Source organism: Passer montanus, unplaced genomic scaffold (assembly GCF_014805655.1).
Source record: "Passer montanus isolate IOZ18808 unplaced genomic scaffold, ASM1480565v1 scaffold163, whole genome shotgun sequence".
NCBI classification, from domain to species: Eukaryota; Metazoa; Chordata; class Aves; order Passeriformes; family Passeridae; genus Passer; species Passer montanus.
Window position 1 is genome coordinate 566,834 of NW_024363494.1, and position 22,944 is coordinate 589,777.

Consider the following 22,944-nt stretch of genomic DNA (forward strand, 5'->3'; position numbering starts at 1 on the left):
GTTTGGGAAGCAGCGGGAAAGGCGTCCCCCCTTCTCTCCTTTCCCACATCTGGCAAAGATCCGGCATGGCCTCTCCCCACCCCTCCTCCTCCTTCTCCTGGAGGCGCTGGGCCGCCTTCCCAGCCCTGCACGGGGACCCACGCGGCGGAGAAAGGGGCCAAGTGGAGCCGGGATGGTGGGATGCATCCAGGAGGGAGAGGGATGCTGCGGGACACCCCACTCTGGTGACCCCCACATTCCCCCCAGCCCCGTGTCCCCATCCCAGGGCAGGGAATGAAGCGAAGGTCGGAGGCAGGTAAATGATTGATCCCGTGGAGCAAAAGGCGCTGCCGCCTCCAAAATTCTCAGTCCAGCATGGATTTCTCCCCACAAGATTCTGCCCAAGGCTTGGGATCACCCAGCAAGACACAGCCCCCTTCCAAATAAAAACCGTGGTGGGGGGGTGTCATGCTGGTTTTTTAGGAACCCAGTGGAGCCATGAGAAGCTCCTGTCCTAAGGGAATGTGATCCCAAATCCCTGGGAAGCAGCTCCAGTGGCAGCAGATAAACAGTGATCCAGGCCTAGCCAGCAGCACTTCTATCCCCAAAAAAACAGGGTGCCAACACTGCATTGGCACCACCACCCCCCCGTTTTGGTGGGGAAAAAAAGAGCACTGCTGGGACCTGGGCTGTACCGCTCCCTGGGCCTCCCAAAATTTGGGAACAGGCTGCTCCAGGCAGGTAAACAGAGCCCGAGGTAATAAAAGCAGCAGCAGAGTCCAAGGTCACTCCCTGCTCCCCCAGCTCTCGGAAGAGATGTCCAAATATAGCCGTGTCCCTGTGGCCTCCTCTGAAAATATGGGATGGAGGCAGGAGTGAGCTGTCTCCAGCATGAGCTGTCTCTGGGAGGGAAGGATTTGGGAAAAACCAGCATGGAATGGGACTTGGGGCTCACTTAACCAAGGGCTACAGGGGAGATCCAGGCTGGGGAGAGCATGGTAAAACCCGGATAACCCCCAAATTCCATGACAGATGTGAAAGAAGAGGGAGACCATGAGAACTATTAATGACTTAATGAAAGCTGGAAAATCCAGCTTTCCCAAAAAAATTCCACTACAATCTGCCTCTCAAGGCACTCACAGTGCCACTGGCAACCAGGCAACAAACTAAAATTTCCTATAAATCCAATAAAAGCCAGGAAAATGCACCTGAAAAAGAGGTGTCCCTGAGATCCCAGAACCGAGGACACAGATATCATCATTCCTCAGGACACAGATCTTTCCTCTCGGACTACTTTATTTGGCAAAACTCTGAAATCAGCAACAGCTTAAACCTTCCAGAACTTTCCCCCCTGAGCAAGGCATGGATCCTATGGAGAGAGAGTTATCCTGCTCGGCTCCAGCCTCAGCTGCTCCTCAGCTTTGATTCCTCTTCCAAAAAACCACAAGGAATCAAAAAAACCCCAAACCAGGATCAAACGCGAAACCAGAAGCCAAAACAAGTAATAAAATATCTAAGTACACCAGGGAAAAGGGAATCGAGGCAAGGGCGTCAGATCCCAGTGGATCACCCAAGGAAAGGGACAGTTCTGGGCCCAACCAATTCCACAGAACTCATGATGACTGACACCTCCTCCCCAAATTCCTGAAAAGCTGCTTCCCCTGTGAGATTCCGTCCCCCTCTGGCCGCTGCTGCCAGTGTTGGGCACAGCTGGGGAAGGATTCTCTTGCTCCATGTGGAGGGTAGGGGCAGGGAACAATCCCGAGTCCTGCTAATGGATCCGGGTCAGCTCCTCTACGATCTTTATCAGGTCATCCACGGTGGCTTCCCTCTTCATCCCACTTCCGTCATCGATCTGCACAGGGAGGGAAAGGCATTGGAGACATTGGGAGGTGCCAAAAAACATTTCCAGATCATTCAGGAAGGTGTGGATTTAGCACTTCCCCAGAGAGGCTGTGGCTTCTCCATCTCTGGAAGTGCTCCAGGCCAGGTTGGACAAGGCTTGGAACAATTTGGTCTAGTGGGAGGTGTCTTTAAGTCCCTTCCAACCCATACCATTCCATAACCCTACAATTCCATGATTTACTGAGCCTGGATTCCTGAGCAAGATCCTTGAAGGATCCAATGCCACATTCCCAAGCTCACCTGCAGGTTTGCCACCACTTCCTGCATCTTGGGCCTGCTGATGTCCAGGAAACTCTCGATCAAGTCTCCATCGATGAATCCTGTGGCTGGTTCCGTCTTCCGTTCCGTGTGGAACGATCTCCAGGTGCTGCTGTCAAGGAGCCAAATCCACAGGGAATAACACCCTGGACATGGTTAAAATGGTGGGATGTCAGTGCTGGGTTAATGGTTGGACTCTGTGGTCTCAGAGATTTCCCAACTTTAATTCCATGATTGCTCAGGGCAATGGCAAACCCACTCCCACCCTCTCCAGCTGGTAAACTCCACCCAGCACAAGTTGCTGGCTGGAATGCTAAAGGATATAAGGAATGCTCAATCTTCCCCACGCTCTTGATGACTTTGTTGAGCCTGTTCTGCATGTCCAGGAGCAGGTTGTACCAGCTTTCCGACAGGGATGTCACCAGGCCTGCATGGGAATAACGGTCATGGGAATGTGGCAGGGGGTGGATCCAGATGAGCTTTCCAACCCAAACCATTCCAGGATTCTGCAGGGAATCCTCAGCCCCTGCTCCTTACCGATCATTCCATTGACAGTGCCAAAGAGCACGGATCCCTGGGTGGGCGTGGAGGTCTCTCCCAAGTTCTGCATGACCAGGGATCCGTGGCAGAAGACATTGACGAACTCTCCCAAGTGGGATAATCCCACTTCCTGCAGGTGCTGCCGCTCCTCATCCGTCGTGGCCGCGCTGGAATCCCGAACACCACTCAGTCCCAGATGGGGGCACTCCAAACTTTCCCTTGCTCCCAAAAGCTGGGAATGCTCCTCCAGTTTTCCCAAAGATCCATCCCATTATCCCATCCCTCCCAGCTTATGCTGTCCCATCCCATCCCATTCCAAATCCATCCCATCCAGTTTACCTGTCCTTCTGGCACACAAACAGATTGAAAGCGTTCTCTGCTCCCAAGAAATTGTCATCATCCAGGATCTCCACAGCACTCATCCAGTTTGGATTGAAATCCCGGGCAATCTGGAAGGGGCCAAGAAGGGACACGCTGTGTCCAGGTGGCCTGGCCTGGAATCCTGCATCCTCATCCCACTCAACACCAATATTCAGGAGCGAGGTGGGATCCAGCATGTCCCTCTCTGCTCCAGGAAGCAGCTGAGCAGGAAAGGCACTCCTGGAGATGGTCCTAGTCCAAGTGGCACTTGGAAAAGATCCTGAGAAAGCGCAGAGCAGCCTATGCCAAAGCCACTCGAGCAATTTAAACCCCCATTCCAAGTGGACACCAGGCATCCCAGATGGCACCTCCTACCCACCAGGCACCAGCTGCTCTTCCCACAGCCAGTTCCCTGGAAACTGAGGGATCCATTCCTCCAGAAACCACAGGGATCCATGTCAAACTGTATCCAGTCAAGCCAAACTCCTCCTTTTATCCCCTCCAACACCATTCCCTGTGCCCAGAGCTGTTGGAATTGATGCCTGGCACCGCTTCCTTACCTCCTCGAAATTCCCTTCCATGGGTTTGTAGGCCAGGAGCAGCACAGAACGCATGAGGTCTCCCACCAGGATGAAATCCCCCTTGGTTTTCAGGTACAGGGCCATGATGTTGTTGTAGTGGTTGCACTCCGTGCGCAGCTCCTTCTCCGCTGTCCACTCGTACAGACGGACCTGTGGGATGGGACACGGATTGGGATTCTCCACACGGGAGCTGGGATATGCTCCTCAACAGACATCTGGCTGACATCCAGATCCACGAGCACGCTCCTAAAAATAAGCCAGGGCTTTGCTTACTGTGCTGTTGATGCTGGCTAACAGCTTCCCGTTGAATTCCACCATGGAATACACAGCTCCCTTGACCTCCTTCTCAGCCAGGCTCTGCAGCTTCCCTGGAATAAAGCCAGGCATTACTTGGGTTGTTTATCCAAAGAGTGGGAAGTCAAGGGGGTTCAGCCGAGCCGGCTTGAATTTTGCTTCCTAAAAAAATGTCTCTGAGGGGGACAAGTGACACGGAAAGTAAATCCCAGAATCCAGGGCTGGTAAGGGATTCTTGGGCGTCTCTAGGAGACAGGGGGAAAGGGAACACAGCATCTACAGATCCTGACAACAGATTCCTTGGGAAAAACTATCTGCTCCTGTGACACAAGCTCTCTGGGGTTTGAGGAGTTCATCCCTGATCTCCCACCAAAAAAGCTGGATTTTTCCAGGTGAGAAGACCTTGTTCTTACCATCGGAGTAGTGGAAGACGACAATCCGGCCCTGCTTGGGCTCCGCTTCCTCAGGATACACCATGGCAGTGCCCACAATGAAGTAGGTGTTGGGATCCTTTCCCAGCTTGCAAGAGACCAGGCTGAGGGCATACTCATTTTGCAGGAATTGGTGAGCATGGAGCACTGGGGGGGGGAAAAAAAAGTGGGAAAGGTAGGAACAATTAGGATCTTCAAGTCCTTAAACTCAAAGCTTAAGACACATCCTAGAGATTCCCTGCCCTATTCCCCACCACCCTGAGCCATTAAAAATTGTTATTCCCTAAAGCTTATGGCTGATTTTCCTCCAGAAAAATGCTTTGGCAGAAGCTCCCCATGGCTTCTCCAGGATGGAAAAGGCTGGATTTTGGGATGGGACAGGTACCTTCGAAGGTGTGCTGGTCTATGATGAGCAGGTTGTGCACTTCCACCTCCTCTCCAAAGGATGTCTCATGCGGAGCTGTGCTGCTGGAAAACAGCTTGCTGGTGCTCACGCTGCTGGACAAGGCCTGGGAACAGGAAAATCCGTCACATCCTGGTGCTACTGATACCCACACAGCCTCAGGTAGCCAGTGAGCAGGAAAAGGGATGGGAAAGCAGGTAGAGCAAGGAATGAGTACAGGGACACACTCCCTGCTCCTGCAGGGCTGAGTGATGGTGTTAATCTGAGTTTACAAAGAGCTGGTTTCCAGAGCTGGGGAAAAGGAACACTTTGGAGACCACACAGAAGCCTGTATGGGATATGGAAGGAGCAGCACCCAAAAATAAAGGGGATCAGGTGGAACTGTGGCTGTGTCACCCCCTCAGAGAGATCCCACCATCCCATTCCTCCCCAGCTCAGGAACGGGACTGGACTCATGGCTTTGGAAGAGAGGACCAACAAGAAAAACCTGGATCAGGAATTCTGATCCCCACAGCATAGGGATGACCCAGCCTGGGATCTTACCTGGGTGCTGGCACTGGGTCTGAGCGCCGTGGTGCCCCCACTGGCATCCTGCACCTCAATCCGGCTGGAGAGCACCCCGAAACACTGGGATACCTCCTGGTAGCAGATTTTTCTGTGGGATAAACAGAGCCATGTGGGTGGGAGAGCCAGGAAAGGCCATTCCAAGAGCTCTGGAAGCAACAAGAGCTGTCTGTTTGCTCCTGGGATGGCAACATCACCCCAACCCTTGCCCAGTGCAGCAGAGCACCCTGATCCCAGGAATCCTCACCTGGGTGACTCATAGAGGGGAACAGTGCGGATGTGCAGCTTCTGGATCTCATCAATGGTGCCAATGGTCAGGGTGCTGTTGTTGGCCAAGGCCAAACTTGTGGGGAAAAAAATAATGGAAAACTGGGTGAAACAGCAAGAACCTCCCTCTCCTCCATATCCCTTTGGATCAGGAATTCGTGGCAGGCTCACCTGTCGGGATATCCATCGGAATTGAGGGGGCACATGTAGTTGACCTCCTTGAGGTTGACATTGGAGAAGACCAGCTTGTGGTTGCTGCTGTAGATGACGGTGGGGCGGTCGGAGCAGGCGAACACGTTGGTGGTGGACAAGGAGCGGAACGTCCTCAGCACCGTGGGCTGCGTGCCCAGGGTCACCTTCTTCCTGTCACTCAGCAAGCCTGGATTCAAAGGGAAAAGGGATTGGGATGTGCCACAACACCTCAGGGAAAAAATGATTGCGGGTAAGCACACCCCAGATTTAAGAATCTATCTCCTTCCTCCAGTGTGCTGGAGAAATCCTCCAGCCCACAGCCAGTCCCACCTGAGCATGAGGCTGAGAAAGCAAGGAGGATCTTTCCCAAAAAAAATGGAAAGGAAGGGAAAAGGTCACCTGTCTCAAGGCTGAGGCCAAAGTAGAAGAGAGCTCCGTCCCCCAGGGCACACAGGAGGTAGTGGCTGCTCTCAAAGGTTGTCATCAGGATGGAGCGAGGGATAATCTCTGTGGGAAGCAGGGAAAGGGATGGATGAGGTCACTCAGGACATGAACAGTGACCACTGCCACCCCTGGGAGGCTCCTACCTCCTCCCAGCATCTCCTTGTGCAGCAGCTCGAAGGACGGGAGCTTCAGGATGCGGGCAGAGATGTCGGTCCAGAGCCCGATGGCGCAGAGCGGGGACATCCCATTGGAGTCTCCCAGGGGGGTGATGTCCAGGCAGGCCACCTCGTGCTCCATCTCCGTGCAGCTGGGAGGAAGAAGAGAGGACAGGTGTCAGCCTGGATCCCAAATCCCAGCATCCCAGGAGGCCTCAGGAGGTGGGCTTACCTGATCTGCCGGAGCTCCTGGGGCCGGATTTCCAGGTAGTACAAGGCTCTTCCCACGGCCACCACCACCTGGTTGGTGTTGCAGGAAGCGACGCTGATGTTCTTCCCATTGGGCTCTTTCCACTCGCTCACCAGGGCTTTGGGCTCCTGGCTGACCAGTCGCACTGAGGCAGAGGTGATCTGGGAAGAGAAACAAGAAAAATCATGGAGAAGAGTGTTTCCAAGGTGGGTGGCACAGCAAGAACCTCCCTCTTTCCATATCCCTTAGAACATGAACCCAGGATCCTGTTTGCTGATCCCATCAACTCAGGGAAGCACTCCAACCTCTGGCCTGGGTATGTCACGATCCCTATGGCTCCAGGAGACCATATCCATGTTTTCCTCATGCTGGATTTACCTGGATAAGCTGCTGATGTGCCACATTGCCACAGAAGAACGTCTGCTGGTCATCCACAAAACCTGTGAGCTCCGTCTCTTCCACTTCCTCTCCATTCAACATCAGAACCCTGAGCAGGAAAGGGAATTCCCATTAATTCCTGTTCCAACATGGGGCTGAGAGCCTGGATCAGCTCATCCCACCTTTACCTGGTCTGGCCAACAAACGACAGCACCAAGGTGTTGTCTGTCTCCCGGTGCGGATCTGACCTCAGTGGCCACAATCCTGCAACAAGGAGGCCACAGTTCCTCACAATTCCACATCTCAACCTCATCTGTGCCCACCATGTCCCCCCTCAGGCTGCAGGACACCTCCCACACCTTTAATTCCCGGCAGGTCGATGCTGGCGTGCTCGTGGATCCCGATGCCGTTCCGGATGATCCGCAGCGATCCCTCTTTGAAGGCCCCGGAGCAGGTGACCAGCTGGAGGAAAAGCAGATGGACTTTACCAGCTGTGCCTGGGAAGTTCTCTCACTCTTCTCTGGGAGGTCCCATTTCTCATGGAAATGGGGAAGCCATTCTCAAATCATGGTTTGGGGTTGGAAGAAAGATCCTGAAAGATCCACCAAGGCCAGGCTGGACAGGGCATAGAGCAACCTGGTCTAGTGGAAGGTGTCCCTGCCCATGGAATGAGATGATCCTTAAGGTCCCTTCCAACCCAAACCGTTCTGGGATTCTATGATTTTATGGATACACTCAGCCAAAAATTCCCAGCAGTGAGGAGGGAAAAGCAGGAATGTTACCTGGCCTTGGCCTTGCCTCTCCAGGTCCACCACGCACATGTCCACGATGGGCCCGAGGTTGGTGAAGGTCTCCATGGCCACCACGTAGGATCCCTGCTCATTGCTGTCCACGTTGAGCTGGGAATAAACACAGGAATCAATTTTTGTCTTTCAAGAAGCAGGACAGGGAAAGGGTGGGCAAGGAGAAGACAGGAAAATGTATCCACATCTCCAGGTTTTGATGGAAATCGAGTCCTGTGGGAACACACAGCCAGGAGCTGCCACGTACCTTCACAAGCTGGGAATCTCCAAGCCTGGAGCCAACAAACACCACTCCATTATCCAGGTAGGTCAGGCACTCAGCAATGGATGTCTGGGAAATGGGAAGAGGCAGGTCACCCACCAGTGGCATGGAAAGGTCCTGGCACACACACGCACACCTTCCACCACTAAGCTGTTATCCAACAGAAAAACCCTGGGCATGGTAAGGGGATTTAATCCCGTCATAAATCCCACAGTCCAAGCTCCTCCAGTACAAGTACCAGGAAAAAAAATGGGAAGGAGGTGTAAGTTTAAGTGCCCACAGGATATTTTCCCAACAGTTCAGGGCTGTGACAAATGCAAGGCTCCCAAAATTCCCACTCACTCCTGAAACGAGCCTTTCCAGACTTGGGAGAATCCCAGGCAAGTGCCAGGGTTGGCCCAGGTGATTCCTACCTCTCCCAGCAGCTCCACACGCAGATCCTTCAAGGTGACAGTGCCATCCATCTGCTCCTCCTTCTCCAGGAGCAGCATGAAGAGCCGCCCTTCCATGTCTCCCAGCAAATACCGCGATCCGTTGGGATCCACGCGGTTGTGGCACACGATGGTGCTTTGCTGCAGAGAAAGAAGGAAATTCTAGGATTCCATTCAAACATTCCCCAAAATGGTTCCCCCAAAGTTCTGTGCAGGTGATGTTCTCCCAGTTCCAGTATCCCACCCATTCCAGAGCTCCAGGAATGGACTGAAACCTTCAGGCACCAATATTTCTGTTTCTTCCCCCAAGATTTTAAGCCTGTCTTTATCTCCATGTTAAAAGGACCTTTGGATGGCAGTTCCAGCCCTCTTTCAGCTTGGAGCAGCACCTCAGCCATGCCATTGGTGCTTCCTCCTCCAATTAAACGTGGGAAGTGGCCTGTTATTCCCACAAAACCCACAACTCCAAATGCTGTCCCAAAATCTTTAAGCCTCTTCTCCTCTGAACAAGTCTCCAAGGGGCTCATCCATGTTTTCCACTGCCTGAAATGAAACCAGGCTCTGCCCTGGAACTGTGCCCAGACCATGCACTAATTCCTAATGAATCCCATTCCCTGGGGCCCAAACAAAATTCCAAGAGCTCTACAGAAAGAGGAGGCACACAGGATCATGGATGTCCCTCAGCCCTCAAAACCAATGACCAGGAAGCCAAACCTCAGGAAGTCCAAGTAAGTGGCACTGTTAGACCACACTTGGGACAACAGGGGTTTGAATTGCTGGCTGGAAGGCCTGGGAAAGGAGGGATTTTTTGGGATGCAGTCCTGGCTCCCCTCACCTTGATGATGGGAGGAGCGATAGCCAGATATTTATCCCCATTGTGGTAGGTGATGGATTCCTGCCCGATGATAATGGCACCTCCGAAGGGCTCCGGCACTGCGGGGCACACAACAAACATGAGACAACCTGCCTGGAAAAAAAGGAGCCATCCGGCCTGGAAAAACATGGGAAGATCTGTTACAAACAAGGCCCAACCTGCAATGACCATAGAAGCTTCAGCCTCCACATTTTCCTGCTTCCAAGGGCCTTTGTTGAATTCCTTCTCCCGCAGGGACACCTCGTATGTCTTCACGTGGCGGCCCTGGGGGTCCTGGAAGAGAAGCAAAAGTGGATGAGATTCCAGAAGTGAGGAGATTCCACCTCAGCTCCTACAAAAACACCCATTCCAGAGAGCTTCTGAGGCTTCTCACCTCCTCAACCTCCCCCATATCCACACGCCACCATTTTCCCAAATTTTTCCATATATAATTACCCCCTGAGGAAAGCCCTGTGCTGGAAAAGACTGGAAAGTATTTTTCCATTGTTTTACAATGACATGGGAACTGATATTCTGGAATTTGTGTTCCTCTTGACAACCTGGGAACAAGTGGCATAATGGAGTATCACCCCCTCCTCCAGCTCCTGCAAATGTTCAGGATTTCAGGGGTTTTTATCATATTTCCCTATAATTTCAGAACTTCCCAAAAATCATCCCAGCTCCTGCTGTCCTAGTCAGACCAAGTCCTGGGATAATGAGTAATAAATGGAGAAAGAATCAAGGAAACAGCTTGGAAACATTCTCCTCTACATAGGCAGGGATAGAAACAATCCAGAGGTTTTTGAGTCAGAACTGACATCCTGCTCCAAGGGTTCAAGTTGTTTTGACATGGATCATGGAATCCTTAAAAGTTGGAAAAGCATTTTTCCAGGTATGCAGTGACAAAGTGGTTTCCTCCCTTCAGGAAATTTGGGGGGATCCAGCAGTGCCCAAACAAGGAATAATGGAGCCACTGCTGGCATGGGATTTCAGCTAAGCTTGGGATAGCCTGGAATTTAACACAGGAAAGCTAATCCTTTGCTCAGTCAGAACAGCAAAGGATCCAAATAGGCATCCAGAGAAAACCTGGAATGCTCCCCTCCATGAGGAGCCAAAGGATGGGAGAGGTTATGAATACTCTTTACACACCTGGAATCACCTCCCAAGAATAGCAAGGAGGTCACTGCCTTGTTTTTTAAGGAAAGGCTCAAGTCTCGCTGTGGGAAACAACAGCTTGTGGATGTTGCTGGAAAGATCCCTAAACTCCTCCTGGGGGGTATAACCAGGAAAATTCCCACCCAAGGCAGAGCTGCCCAGGAATCCTGTGGGAAAGTGCTGCTTCCTCCCTCCCAGAGTTGGAAAAAGGCAGTATGGAGAAATAGGGACCTGGAGGAACTGGAATCATCCCTCATTCTGCCTTCCAAAAAGCCTTTGGAAAACCTTGGGAGCCCTTGGCTCCACCTGGGTTATCCATGGAAAAGCAGGCACCTGGTAGACGAAGCAGATGGTGGGAGCCTGGCAGCCATAAAGGAATTTCACATCGATGACCTGGAGCTCTTCCAGGCGGATGTTGAAGGCCTTCAACTCCTTGTTGTCCCGGTCCAGGGGGATGACCTTGAAGAGGCCATCGTAGAGGCGCAGCCCGATCATCCGGCACTCGGGATCGATGATCCCGATGATCCCGGTCTCCGAGGGGCGCCCGATGCGATCCTGAGGGACAATTCCAGAGAGAGGGCAAAGAAAAGGGTGATTAGTGCCGGGACAATATCCCTGAAAAACAGGGATAGGAGCTAGTTACCAGCCCTCAGGTGAGGAATGGCTCCTTGCACACTTCCCAACAGGCTAGAGAATTCCAGATGGGAAGCCCCAAGGAGGAGACACCTTTCCAAGTGCCCCACCTGGCAGAGCTCCCACACTGCACAGCTTCACCACAAATTCCCACAGGATTCATTTCCCAGGGAAAATTCGGCCCCACAAGGAGTTTAGGCTTTAATTTTCCTTAAATTTAATTTGTTATTCCACAAGGTCTCCCAATAATATAGTTGAATCCATAGGGAAACGACTTGGAGCATCCTGGTCTAGTGGAAGGTATCCATGGCAAGGGGTGGAACGAGATGATCTCTAAGTCCTGGCCATCCCACACCATTCCAGGATTCCATGTGCTGGTTTAGATGAGATATTGGGAAGAAATCCTTCTCTGTGAGGGTAATGAGGCCCTGGGATGGATTTCCCAGAGAAGCTGTGGCTGCCCCATCCCTGGAAGTGTTCCAGGCCAGGCTGGATGGGGCTTGGAGCAACCAGGGATAGCACAAGGTGTCCCTGCCCACAGAAAGGGAACTGGATGAGCTTTAAGGTCTCTCTTCCAACCCAAACCACCCCAGAATTCCACAAATCCTTCCAGAGACCAAGACTAACTCTGGAAACATCCTGTGATGTCTCCTGTATCCAGCAGCCGGCAAGGCACCACCAAGAGAGGAGCAGAAATCCAGCACCCTGCTGCACCAGGAAGGCAAAGCCATGCCCAGGGAAGGCAAAGCCATGCCCAGGGAAGGCAAAGCCATGCCCAGGGAAGGCAATCCCCAGCCCAGGCGCTGCCTGCCCCTCACCTGCACGTTCCCGTGGGCACGGGTGATGATGTCGATGCTGTCCCCGTTCTGCTTGTACTCCAGGATGCAGGCGTTGTACTTGGCCGTCAGGATGAACAGCAAATCCTTGCTCTCGCCCTGCCCCAAAAACACCGCGGTCAGCGCGAGTTCCAGGGCCGGGCATTCCCAGCCCGCCCGGGGGGCACAGCACCCACCTTGGGGCGGAAGAGCTCCATGACGGCGGTTTTCCCGTACATCCCCACTTCCTTGACGGGCCGCAGCCCCTCGGCCGTCACGACGTAGATCTCCAGCCGGGTGTTTTTGGCAATCAGCAGGTTCAGGTCCTCCGCCGAGGTGAAGTGTCCTGGGAAAACAGGGAAGGGATCCCGCAGGAGGGATCAGCTGGCACCTCGGGGAGCCGGGCTGCACTTCCACAGCCTCCCTGGAGCTGTTTCCTTCCACAGTGCCAAACGCTCTCAGCAACTGCCTTCCCTCGGCCCGCGCTCCTCGTTTTTCCGCAGAAACGCTCTCCCTACTGTTCTTCCTCAGGAATCCTCTCTCCTGGGCTCCCATGGCTTCCCCAAACCCCACTTTCTCTCACTATTATGGATTTCAGGAGCACTTTGATCCTTCCTCCACCCCAAAACCCCCCAGTATCCCAAAACCCTCCGGCAGCCCCCAAACCCTCCGGTAAACCAAAATCCCCCGCTACTCCCAAACGGGGCGCTCCCCTCACGCCCGCCCCGCCGTACCGGTGACGCAGCCATTGACGGCCGTCGGCTTCTGCGCCGTCACCACGTAGTTGTAGGACATGCTGGGGGAGCCGGGGGGTCCCGGGGGGCGCGAGGAAAACCGGCGGGAACGGAAAGCGCGGCCTCCCCGCCGCCGTCACCGCCGCCACTTCCGGGAAGTGGCTGCGCTGGGCCGCTCTAGCCCGCCGGGAGGACCGCGAGGAGCAGACGAGAGGAGCCGCTCTAGCCCGCCGGGAGGACTCGGAGGAGCAGACGAGAGGAGCCGCTCTAGCGAGCAGACGAGAGGAGCCGCTCTAGCCCGCCGGGAGGACTCGGAGGAGCAGACGAGAGGAGCCGCTCTAGCGAGCAGACGAGAGGAGCCGCTCTAGCCCGCTGGGAGGACTCGGAGGAGCAGCCGATAAGGGCGGTTGGAGGACTCGGCAGAGCGCAGGTGTGGAGGGGGATGCGCGGGGGTCTCCCCCCGAGGCCGCGGGACCAGCGCTGATCCCGCCCCGACCCCACGCCGTATCCCGAAGGAAGGGCCCCGCATGGGAGGGTGCAGCCCCCTCCCTGCAGCTCTGTGCCCCCCGAAAGCTGGGGTAGGGGTCCCGGCTGTGAGGGGGGAGTGTGGATCCGCCAAGGGCCTACACTGAGAGGAGATCCCTGAACGTGGGAGCCTCCCCAACACAAAAAAAAAAAAGAAAAAAAAAAAAGAAAAAAAAGGGGGTCCCTGTTTGGGGGTAGTCCCATGCTGATTTCCCACCTCAAAAGGAGGTGCCTCTTTGAGGAGTGGCCGTCACTGTCCTCCCTCATCCCGAAAAGGCGGCCTCTTCAGAGGCTGTCCCATGCTGGCGCCTCGTTCCAGCAGGGCGGCCTGGCTGGGTGCCGGGGGAGTGGTCACATCCTGGCGCCAATTCCCAGAGGGAGCTCCCTGCCTGGGGAGGTGTGCGTGTTTGGGGACAGCTCCAGCGCCAGCCCCAAGCCCGCCGGACACTCCCCATAGCATCACCATCACACCAGGCACCATCCCATCCCGCCCCCTTCCCAGCCCCCTCCGGACCGCTGTCCACTTCACACTGGACCTTGCCCTCTTTCCGGACAGATTCCGTCTTCGGATCCGAGTGCGGCGCTCCGCTCCCATGGAGGTGAGCCCGGAGCAGGGCGGGTTGGCGTTCCTGTGGGGCTGGCATTCCTGTGGGGCTGGCATTCCTCCTTTTCCCATCCCACCGCTCCCCGTTTTCCCCACAGGTCCCCAAAAAGCTGGTGACATCGGTGTCCGGCTGCGCTGATGACGCGCTGGCCGGGCTGGTGGCCTGCAATTCGGGGCTGCGGCTGCTCCAGGGACACCGGGTGGTCCTTCGGGATGACCTGCAGGCCATCCGTGGCCGTGTGGCCCTGCTGTCCGGGGGGGGCTCCGGCCACGAGCCCGCCCACGCAGGTGAGACCCCCCTGTCCCACCTGTACCCCCCACCCACGGACGCGGCTCCGAGCCCTCTGCCCTCTCCGCAGGCTACGTGGGGAAGGGAATGCTGACTGGAGTGGTGGCCGGAGCCATGTTCGCGTCCCCGTCCGTGGGCAGTATCCTGGCGGCCATCCGGGCCGTGGCACAGGCCGGAGCAGGTTGGGAACGCCCCGGGGTGGAATTCTGGGGTTCCTCCCTCCAGTGCCGCACCGTTGCCGTTGTCTCTACGTCCCTCCTGCAGCCGGGATCCTCCTGATCGTGATGAACTACACCGGGGACCGGCTGAATTTCGGGATGGCCCTGGAGCGGGCGCGGGCTGAGGGGGCCGACGTGCGGATGGTGGTGGTGGGCGACGACTGCGCCTTCACCAAGCCAGGCAAAGCCGGGCGCCGCGGGATCTGTGGCACCATCCTCATCCACAAGGTGCTGCTGGGACCCTTTGTGGGAATCTGGGGAGTTCTGGGGGGTCGCTGACCCGCTCTGCCCGGGACAGGTGGCGGGAGCTCTGGCCGAGGCGGGAGCGAGCTTGGATGAGATCGAGAAGAAGGCGATGGCAGCTGCCAAAGTCATGGGTGCGTTGTGATATCCCATGGAAATGCTGTCCTGTGTCCCCCACCCCCTGAATCCCAAAAATCCCCCCAGTTTTAACAGAACATTCCCACCCGCACAGGTACCCTGGGTCTCAGCCTCTCTCCCTGCAGCATCCCGGGATCCAAGCCCTCGTTCCAGCTGGCTGAGGACGAGATGGAGCTGGGGCTGGGTGAGGAGCGGCCCCTTGGTGTCCCTCTTGGGTCCCTGGAGGGTCCGAGTGTCCCTGCCCCCCCGGGGAGCCATCACCAGGGCTGGGATGTGACACGGCCCCATCTCCGTAGGGATCCACGGCGAGGCTGGAGTGCAAAGGATGAAGGTGAGGAGGAAATTTTGCTGCTTCCTCCCCATTCCCAGATCCCCCCTATTCCCGGATCTCCCCACTCTGCTCTTCCCCTCCTTCGTGTCCCCCCCAGGTGCTGCCGGCAGATAAGGCTGTGGAGACAATGCTGAAGCACATGACGGATCCATCCAGTGCTTCCCACCTGTCCCTGACCCCTGGTGAGCTCCCCAGGACCCTCTGTGCTCCTCCAAACCCCCTGGGTCCCAGTCTCATCCTGCCCCCTTCCTGCAGGATCCTCTGTGGTGCTCGTGGTGAACAATCTGGGTGGATTGTCCTGCCTGGAGCTGGGAATTGTGGCTGGAGCTGCTGTGCGCTGCCTGGGTGAGTGCAGAGGGGAGCTTGGGATCCCATTCCCTGGCTCCGGCCGCTCTGGAATGACCCTGTCTCGATCCTGGATCCCACAGAGAACCGAGGGATCCGCATCGCCCGGGCCTTGGTGGGATCCTTCATGACGGCGATGGAAATGGCTGGAGTCTCCCTCACCCTCATGCTGGTGGATGAGGAGCTGCTCAGGTTGATCGGTGAGTTCCCGGTGGGAATGTGGCCTGGGATTGGGACACGGGGGTTTCCACATACTGGGTGATGGGACACAAGGTCAGTGGGATGTCTGGAGGTGGAATTCCTGCCTGCTGGGTGTGCCAGTGAGGATCCAATGGGATCCTGAGCCACCACGTGCCTCTGGCTTTTCCAGATACCAAGACCACGGCCATGGCGTGGCCCAACATTCTCGCGGGACCGGCGACTGCCCGGAGGGAGGAGGTGCCAGCACCGACAGAGGCACCCAGGAAGCCACAGGATGAGACTGGAACTGGTACAGGGCTCCCATGCCTTGTCACACCCCTGCGTGCCTCAGTTTCCCTCAGGAACATGCAAGGATGCATCTCCTCTCGGCAGGGCTCAGCACGGCGCGGGTGGAGCGGGTCCTGCAGCGGGTGTGCAGCACCTTGCTGGATATGAAGGAAAAGCTCAACGAGCTGGATCGGGGAGCAGGTGACGGGGACTGCGGCCACACCCACGCCCAGGCAGCCCAAGGTGGGTGTGGGGGCCATTATCCAGGGAATTGTGGGGAATGCTACCCCAGTGGCACCTCCCAGGAGCGGGGAGTTCCCCAGGACATCCCTTCGTGGGACTAAGGAAACCTGGGGTGTCCCTTCCTGTAATTGTATCCTGGAATGTGTCTGCATCCAGTGGCAGCTTCCCTATGGAATTGAGGGCTGTCCCTGCTTGTCCCCACAAGGGACAGGGGACTGCAGGGCCACCCCCCATCCCGTTATCCCTTCCATTCCCACAGCCATCCAGGAATGGATGCGCTCCCGGCCGCCTCCGGCCGCTCCAGCCCAGCTGCTCTCCGCCCTGGCTGATGTGGTGCTGGAGCAGATGGGAGGCTCCTCCGGAGTGGTGAGTGGGAATGGGAATGGAGATGGGAATGGGAGAACACACCTGGCCGTGTTTCCAGGATATGACTGATGATATTCCCAAAGCTCTACGGGCTCTTCCTGACGGCGGCTGGCCAGAGCCTGCGTGGCCGCAGCGATTTCCCGGCGTGGGCTGATGCCATGGACGCCGGGATTGAGGCCATGCAGAGGTCAGTGCCGGGGGCTGCGGAATCCCAGTTCCCCCTGGGAATCCCAATCCCCCCTGAATTTCCCTGCATCCCACACAGGTACGGAGGAGCTGCGCCAGGAGACCGGACAATGGTGAGTGCTGGGAGAGCCCCGGAGCCATGAAGGCTTCCAGGAGGATGCCAGGGAGTTCCCCCCTGGCCTCAGCCCTGGATCCCAGACTAATTCCCACTCTTTGCAGCTGGATTCGCTGTTTGCAGCCGCACAGGCTCTGCATTCCCTGCGCAGTCCCGGTGCCCACCCACTCCGAGTGCTGGCGGCAGCTGTCCAGGTGTGCAGAGCTGGGAGCTGAGATAGTGGGAAAATTGGATGGGAATCCCTGCCATTGTCCTGGAAAACACCCTGTTTTCCCTGGCAGAGCGCGGAGGCGGCGGCGGAGGCCACCAGGCACATGGAGGCTGGGGCAGGCAGGGCCAGCTACATCCGCTCCTCCCGGCTGGAGCAGCCCGATGCCGGGGCTGTGGCAGTGGCAGCAGTGCTGGGAGCGGTGCTGCAGGGGCTGCAGGACCCCCTGGGCAGCCCCCAGTAATGACAGGGATGTGTATCCCTAAAAATCTGTGTCCCCTTGTAGTGCTAGAAACGGTTATCCCAATAAACCCTTGTGTCCCTGCTGTGTGAGAGGGAGGTGTATCCCAATAACCCCCCGTGTTCCTTCAAGGATCTTTCTCAATAAATGTTAACCCTCCGTGTCCCCCATGCTAGCTTGGAGGGGGAGGATGGTGGAATTTGGGGGTGCCCCCCTTTGCTCCAGGCTGGGAAGGGAGATGGGAACAGGGATCCTGTGACTGGGGGAGGAAGGAAACCCAGGGTGTGGAGGGGAAACCACAGAGCTCACATGGGTCTGGGCACGGGGTCTGGGGGCGATTCTGGGAAAGGGGCAAAGGAGAAGCAGGGACAGGGCAGAGCATGATCCCAGATCCCGTGGGGTGACCACGGGGAGCTGTCCCATGTCTTCAGGGAGCCAGCAAGGACAAGCCCTTGGAAGGGACAGCTTGGCTTGGCCAGGACCTACTCCCAAGCTCCCACCTCTCCCACCCCAGGCCCTCCCTTGTCCCCAGGGATTTGAGTAGCAGAGCCCTGCAGAAGCCAATGTTTTATTCCGTGTCCGTGAGGTCCCTGAGTGGCTCCACCCTGAGCCGGATCCTCTGGAGTGGGAGTGATCCGGATGCTCCTCTTTGTCCCAGCGAGGCTCCGGCAGCTCCAGCTGCTGCGGCATTGAGGGATGGCACCGGCAAGCGCTGGGGTTTGGCATGGCCCGGGATCCAGGCAGCAGCTGGCACGTGGAGGCACAAGGATGCAGCTTGGGAGTGCTGGGAGATCCCTGGGATCAGCGCTCGGCAGAGAGCAGGGGCTGTGGGACACAGGGATGAGCCGGGATCCCTCAATCCTTCCCCACCTTCGGGACTGTGCTGGGGGGCAGCTTCCCAATTCACCTTCCCAAATCCACCCAGCACGTCCCGTACCTGGCGGGAGTCCGGGGAGTCGGAATCCGGGCGCTTCCAGCTGGGCCTGGCCAGGGCAGCCACCACCAGCACTCCAAAAATGAGGATGAGGAGCCCCAGGGTGTTGGCAAACACGGCCTCAGCCGGCAGGAGCTTGTACGCCATGGTCCCGTTCTTCCTGGAGCGGGGAAGAGAGGCTGGGAATGATCTGGATATTCCTGAACCCCACCCCAAACCTTGCAGGGAAGTGTGCAGGGAGCCACACACCTGAGGAAGTGCTCAGTTCCCTTTGCTCTGCGCTGGTCACTCCCATATCCAGCCCAAATCCACATCCTGAGCCCCCCCTGTCCCTGCGAGGGATCTTCCCAAGCCCACCCCCGCCGCCCCTGACTCTCACAGGCTGAAGAAAAGCTTCTCGTTGATTCCTGACACGCAGGAAGCCACGGACAGCATGAGGATGGTGGAGCCAAAGAAAACATGGATGGGCTTGTAGAGTGCCCGGAGCCAGGTGGGAGCCCAGGGAAGCAGGAACGCTCCAAAACCCGCTGCCCACTGTGGGGAGAGAAGGTGAGGGTGGAAAACTTGGGATGCCGGAGGGATTGAGGGATCCAGCAGGGATTCCCACCTGGCAGGAGAAGAGCAGGACAGTTCCCAGCCCCATCCAGCTGTGCAGCGAGTACATGTTGGGCGTCCCTTGGGAATTATGGAAGCTGAACACGGCCGCCAGCCCCAGCACGGTCAGGACGAACGCTCCCAAAGCCAAGCTGCCGTGCAGCACCTTCCAGGGAAGCTTGGGGCCGCTCCACGTGTTGGGAATGCGGTAAACCAGGGCAGCTGTGAGGGGGGAAAAGCGTCAGGAAGGAGCCGTGGCGGGATCCCCGCGCTCCCTTTGCTCACCTGCGCCGTAGAGCACCACCAGCCCCGTCACCATCAGCACCGGGTGCCAGTTGAACGTCCGGGAGCTGCCGTCCAGGGAGAAGCCCCCGCGCCAGTGCTGGCACCAGGTGCCCACCATGGCCACGCAGAGCAGTCCCAGCGCTCCCAGGAAGGCACAGAAGGGCAGGAAGGGCACGTCCAGCATGGCCGAGGAGCGGTGGTGGCACCTGTGGGCGAGCGAGGAGCCGGCTCAGGCTCCGGATGCGGTCCCAGGGAGGAGCCACGGAAAGAGGAACTGGGAGCCCTAGAGGGCGTGGGGGGGCAGCTGTTTCCCAGCCTGGGCAAGGTGACAGGGATGGAGCTGCTTCCCAGACACCGATGGTGGCCCAGCTGCTTCCCGGCCTGGGAATGGTGGCAGGGATGGATCCGGGATGGTGGCACCTGGGGAGGATTGCGGTGCCTTTGGGGCTCTCCGGCAGCGCCAGGAGGAACCACGGAAAGGGGAACCGGGAACCCTGAGGGGGTGACCAGAGTCCAGCTGTGCCCTGCACTGGGAAGGAGGCCAGGGATGGAACAGGACGTGCAGAGCAGAATTCCCTGGCACAGCACTCCAGGGAATGGCAGCGAGGGGCTCTCGGTGTCAGCTGTCATGGTCCCCCTGGCAGAAACCCGATCGCTCTCATTTGCATGTGATTTGCATGCGCCCCCAGAAATGGGTATTTCTGTCCCCTCCGGGGACCGGGGATGTCCCGACACCCTCAAATCAGCTGCCTCACGGGACACAGAGACAGGAAACGGGTGGAGACATGCGGCCCTATGGTTCCCCAAAATCCGGGACACAGAGACTCACGGATCTCCCAAATCTGGGGTACTCGGTGCCATGGCTCCCCAAAAATAGGGAACACGTGACTCCACAGCCCCCCCCAAACCTGCGGCTCCCCTAGACCTGGAACAAAACGCCCGGCCCTGACACCCCCCCAAACCCACACCACGAGGTCCCTCGGCCCCTCCCAACCCCGGAGCCGCCCACCGGCTCTCCCAACCCCGGGGCTGTACCTGGGCCCCACCGCCCCCTCCTCGTCACTGGGCGCCGCCATCTTGGCGAGCGCCGCTCTGCCTGCTCATCTCTATGGTTTTCCCGCCCGCCCCAATGCGCTGCCACAGAGGGGAGCGGCGGCCAGAGCGGCCCCGCGGGTCCTCTAGCCTCCACTTCCGCCTTCACTTCCGGCTCTGGCGGCCGTTTCCATGGGGACCAAGATGGCGGCGGCGGGTGAGCGCCCGGGGCGGGGGCACGGCCGGGACCCCGCGGGACCCCCGGGACCGGCACCTCCGGCACCCAGGGGGGCTCGGGCGTACCGGGGGGGCGGCCAGGGACGGGGGGAGAGGGCGGCGAGAGTGGGCGCGGGGGCTCCGCGGTGGTGGCTGTGAGAGGGGACGGAGTGACGCGGGATGTGGAGGGGCACAGAGGGATCTCTTCATCCCCGTATCCAGCTCTTTCCCCTCTCATGTCCGTCAGTTTCCCGCTCCCATGTCCAGCCTTTCTTCCCCCATATTTCCGGCCACTTTCCGTCCTTTTCCAGCCCCTTTACCCCCGTCTGTCACCATGTGCCCCCTCAGGGAATTCAGCCCCAGCACAGCCCTTTTCCTGCCGGGATCCCTGTCCCCTCCGTCCCTCTCCAGCCAGGATGATCCCTGAGGGGGCTGTTCCCGTGGGATATGTGTCCCACGAGTGCTGTACCTGCTCCGGTGTCCAAAAATTTCCGTCTGTCTCTCCTGACTCCTCTGTCCCTGTGCCCAGAGTGGGACATGCCCGAACCTGCTCAGAACTGCCCATGGAGCTGGGAACAGCCAGGAATAACCTGCTTGGACACTGCTTCTTGGGACTGCACGTCTCACTCATCCCTGGATTTCCTCACATGGGCATTGGGGTGGATTTCAGGGGAAAGCTCATTGGGTTGTCCTGGTTTCTGGGATCCACCCCAACCCCTGTGTTCCCCCTGCAGGTTTGGGATGTCGGGAGAGGCCCTGCTGAGCCCCCCCAGCGCCATGATCCGTTGGGAATGCTGGGGCTGAGGGCTCCACGCCCCAGGGAGGAGAATGCTCCAGCCCAGCAACTACAGCCTGGTGCTGTTCCTGCAGTTCCTGCTGCTTTCCTACGACCTCTTTGTGAATTCCTTCTCGGAGCTGCTGCGCGCGGCTCCGGCCGTGCAGCTCGTGCTCTTCATGTGAGTGTGGGCCAGGTGGGGCAGCACCCCCGGCAGAGCCTGGGGCCCACAGTCCCTCTGTTCTCCCGGCAGCATCCAGGACATCGCCGTCGTCTTCAATGTCATCATCGTCTTCCTCATGTTCTTCAACACCTACGTTTTCCAGGCGGGATTGGTCAACCTCCTCTTCCACAAGTTCAAGGGGACCATCCTGCTCTCCGCGGCCTACCTGGCGCTCAGCATCTCCTTCCACGTCTGGATTATGGTAGGGTGGCGTGGGCACGGCTGCTGGATTCTCCCAGGGGGCTTTTCCCTGACCCCCAGCTTCCCACAGTGCTGGTCTCCCCCTGGAAGGTGTCCCGTGGAGGATGTTCCCCTTCCATGACCCTGTGGTTGGCTTGGAAGGGTCCTGCCCAGCCCCAGCCCCATCCCAGCTCATTCCCTAAGGGCCGTGACCCATCAGAAAATCCTCTTTCCCCAGGGAAAGCCTGTGCTAGCAGCTCCTGCTTTTTCTGGGATTGATCCCTCTACTTGGGGGCAGCCCCCTCCCTTCCCACAGCTCCTGGATCTGTCCCAGCAGCACCTTCCTCTTTTCCTTCCTGAATAAACTCCTTCCTAGCTCCTTCCCAATGGAGCAGTTCCCATCCCCTGGACACCCCCTGGAGTTCCCTCCATCCTGCTGCCCCGGAGCACAGGGAATGTTTTGGGGGTCAGGAGCCACAGCAGCTGCTCGGGTGCTGCCCACGCCGTCCAGGAAGGGGATTTGCAGGGATTTGCAGGGATCTGCAGTCTGAAGCCGGAATAGGTCTGGGCTCAATGCCTAAATCCCCTGAGCTGCTTAACCTTTGGGGCAGGGAGCTTCCCAAACTTCTGCAGGTGTAACTCCTGGCTTGATGTCCCTCCATCCTGCTCAGAACCTTTGGAATGGGGTGAGGGCTCTGGGAGGGCTCAAGGAAGCTGCTCCAAGGGTTATTCCCAGTTTTCCAACCCCCTCAGAACCTGCGCTGGCGTGACTCCAGCCGCTTCATCTGGACTGAAGGCCTTCAGACCCTGTTCGTTTTCCAGAGGCTGGGTAAGGATCCAAGGATCAGGGTGGGGATCCCACATCCCTTGGGGGTGCTGGGGGCCCTCTCTCATCCCCAAATTCCCTGCAGCGGCCGTGCTTTACTGCTACTTCTACAAGCGGACAGCTGTGCATCTGGGAGACCCCCTCTTCTACCAGGATTCACTCTGGCTCCGCAAGGAATTTGCCCACTTCCGTGGCTGATGGATCCCCTGGAATCTCCTTGCACTCCACTGGCTCCGTGGGGGTCGGTTCCGGCTCATCCTTTCTCTGGGGACCAGCCCTTGGGATTTTGGGAGTCAGCGGGAGGCTTGTGGGGTGTCCCTGCACTTCAGGGCCACGGCCGTGGTTGCGACTGGAATGTTTTTGGAAACCCTGAAGGAATAAATCAGATGTGTTTTCCAGAGGCTGCTGGGTGTTTGTGCCCACCCGGTGTCACGGCTGCACTCCTTGCACTGTAACCCAGCTCGGCGCTGCGCTTGCAGCCGCCAGACGGGGCCATTCCCGGTTCCGGTGTGGGATTCTTATCCCGATGGATACGAGGGGGCGGGGTTGGGAAGGAGCGGGATTCGAACCCGCGCGGCAGCGATCGGTCCTCCCGCCATAGAGAGGTGCGGGTAGAGCGGCAGCGCGCGCGCCGCCAAACCACCGAGAGGGGCGGGGGATAGAGCGGCTCCG

General features: G+C 57.7%; 4 protein-coding genes across 6 annotated transcripts; 2 read left to right on the top strand and 2 right to left on the bottom strand.

Moving 5' to 3' along the window:
- Nucleotides 1-1,257: 1,257 nt before the first annotated feature.
- On the bottom strand, nt 1,258-12,952 carry DDB1 (damage specific DNA binding protein 1). Its single transcript, XM_039703475.1, has 27 exons — nt 12,688-12,952; nt 12,151-12,299; nt 11,957-12,073; nt 10,839-11,060; nt 9,530-9,644; nt 9,333-9,430; nt 8,480-8,638; nt 8,052-8,135; nt 7,784-7,900; nt 7,361-7,463; nt 7,190-7,265; nt 7,002-7,110; nt 6,606-6,784; nt 6,362-6,525; nt 6,174-6,281; nt 5,754-5,961; nt 5,563-5,658; nt 5,295-5,406; nt 4,734-4,857; nt 4,331-4,495; nt 3,897-3,991; nt 3,603-3,773; nt 3,022-3,131; nt 2,680-2,849; nt 2,467-2,569; nt 2,125-2,248; nt 1,258-1,834 (listed from the first exon to the last, which is right to left on the bottom strand). The coding sequence occupies exons 1-27, from the start codon at nt 12,746-12,748 to the stop codon at nt 1,751-1,753; spliced, it is 3,423 nt and encodes a 1,140-aa protein (XP_039559409.1). The 5' UTR covers nt 12,749-12,952; the 3' UTR covers nt 1,258-1,750.
- Nucleotides 12,953-13,018: 66 nt separating this feature from the next.
- Nucleotides 13,019-17,366, top strand: TKFC (triokinase and FMN cyclase). 2 transcript variants are annotated; one of them, XM_039703476.1, is made up of 18 exons: nt 13,019-13,117; nt 13,769-13,811; nt 13,915-14,104; nt 14,176-14,286; nt 14,370-14,551; nt 14,622-14,700; nt 14,799-14,888; nt 15,001-15,035; nt 15,133-15,217; nt 15,291-15,380; nt 15,464-15,580; nt 15,751-15,870; nt 15,954-16,091; nt 16,351-16,457; nt 16,541-16,644; nt 16,723-16,756; nt 16,863-16,952; nt 17,040-17,366. In XM_039703476.1, exons 2-18 carry the CDS (start codon nt 13,806-13,808, stop codon nt 17,208-17,210), a joined length of 1,749 nt encoding a protein of 582 aa, XP_039559410.1. In that variant the 5' UTR covers nt 13,019-13,117; nt 13,769-13,805; the 3' UTR covers nt 17,211-17,366. The 2 variants fall into 2 exon arrangements, with proteins under 2 accessions (XP_039559410.1, XP_039559411.1); XM_039703477.1 differs by lacking the exon at nt 13,019-13,117 and having other exon boundaries at nt 13,749-13,811.
- A 390-nt stretch (nt 17,367-17,756) lies between these two features.
- LOC120499594 (cytochrome b ascorbate-dependent protein 3) lies at nt 17,757-20,208 on the bottom strand. Of its 2 annotated transcripts, none has more exons than XM_039703478.1 (6): nt 20,056-20,208; nt 19,021-19,226; nt 18,749-18,957; nt 18,521-18,675; nt 18,145-18,301; nt 17,757-18,032 (listed from the first exon to the last, which is right to left on the bottom strand). In XM_039703478.1, the coding sequence occupies exons 1-6, from the start codon at nt 20,094-20,096 to the stop codon at nt 18,009-18,011; spliced, it is 792 nt and encodes a 263-aa protein (XP_039559412.1). In that variant the 5' UTR covers nt 20,097-20,208; the 3' UTR covers nt 17,757-18,008. The 2 variants fall into 2 exon arrangements, with proteins under 2 accessions (XP_039559412.1, XP_039559413.1); XM_039703479.1 differs by lacking the exon at nt 20,056-20,208 and adding an exon at nt 19,850-19,896 and having other exon boundaries at nt 17,760-18,032.
- Nucleotides 20,143-22,673, top strand: TMEM138 (transmembrane protein 138). Its single transcript, XM_039703480.1, has 5 exons — nt 20,143-20,269; nt 21,003-21,224; nt 21,297-21,468; nt 22,200-22,275; nt 22,358-22,673. The coding sequence occupies exons 2-5, from the start codon at nt 21,097-21,099 to the stop codon at nt 22,468-22,470; spliced, it is 489 nt and encodes a 162-aa protein (XP_039559414.1). The 5' UTR covers nt 20,143-20,269; nt 21,003-21,096; the 3' UTR covers nt 22,471-22,673.
- Nucleotides 22,674-22,944: the final 271 nt, after the last annotated feature.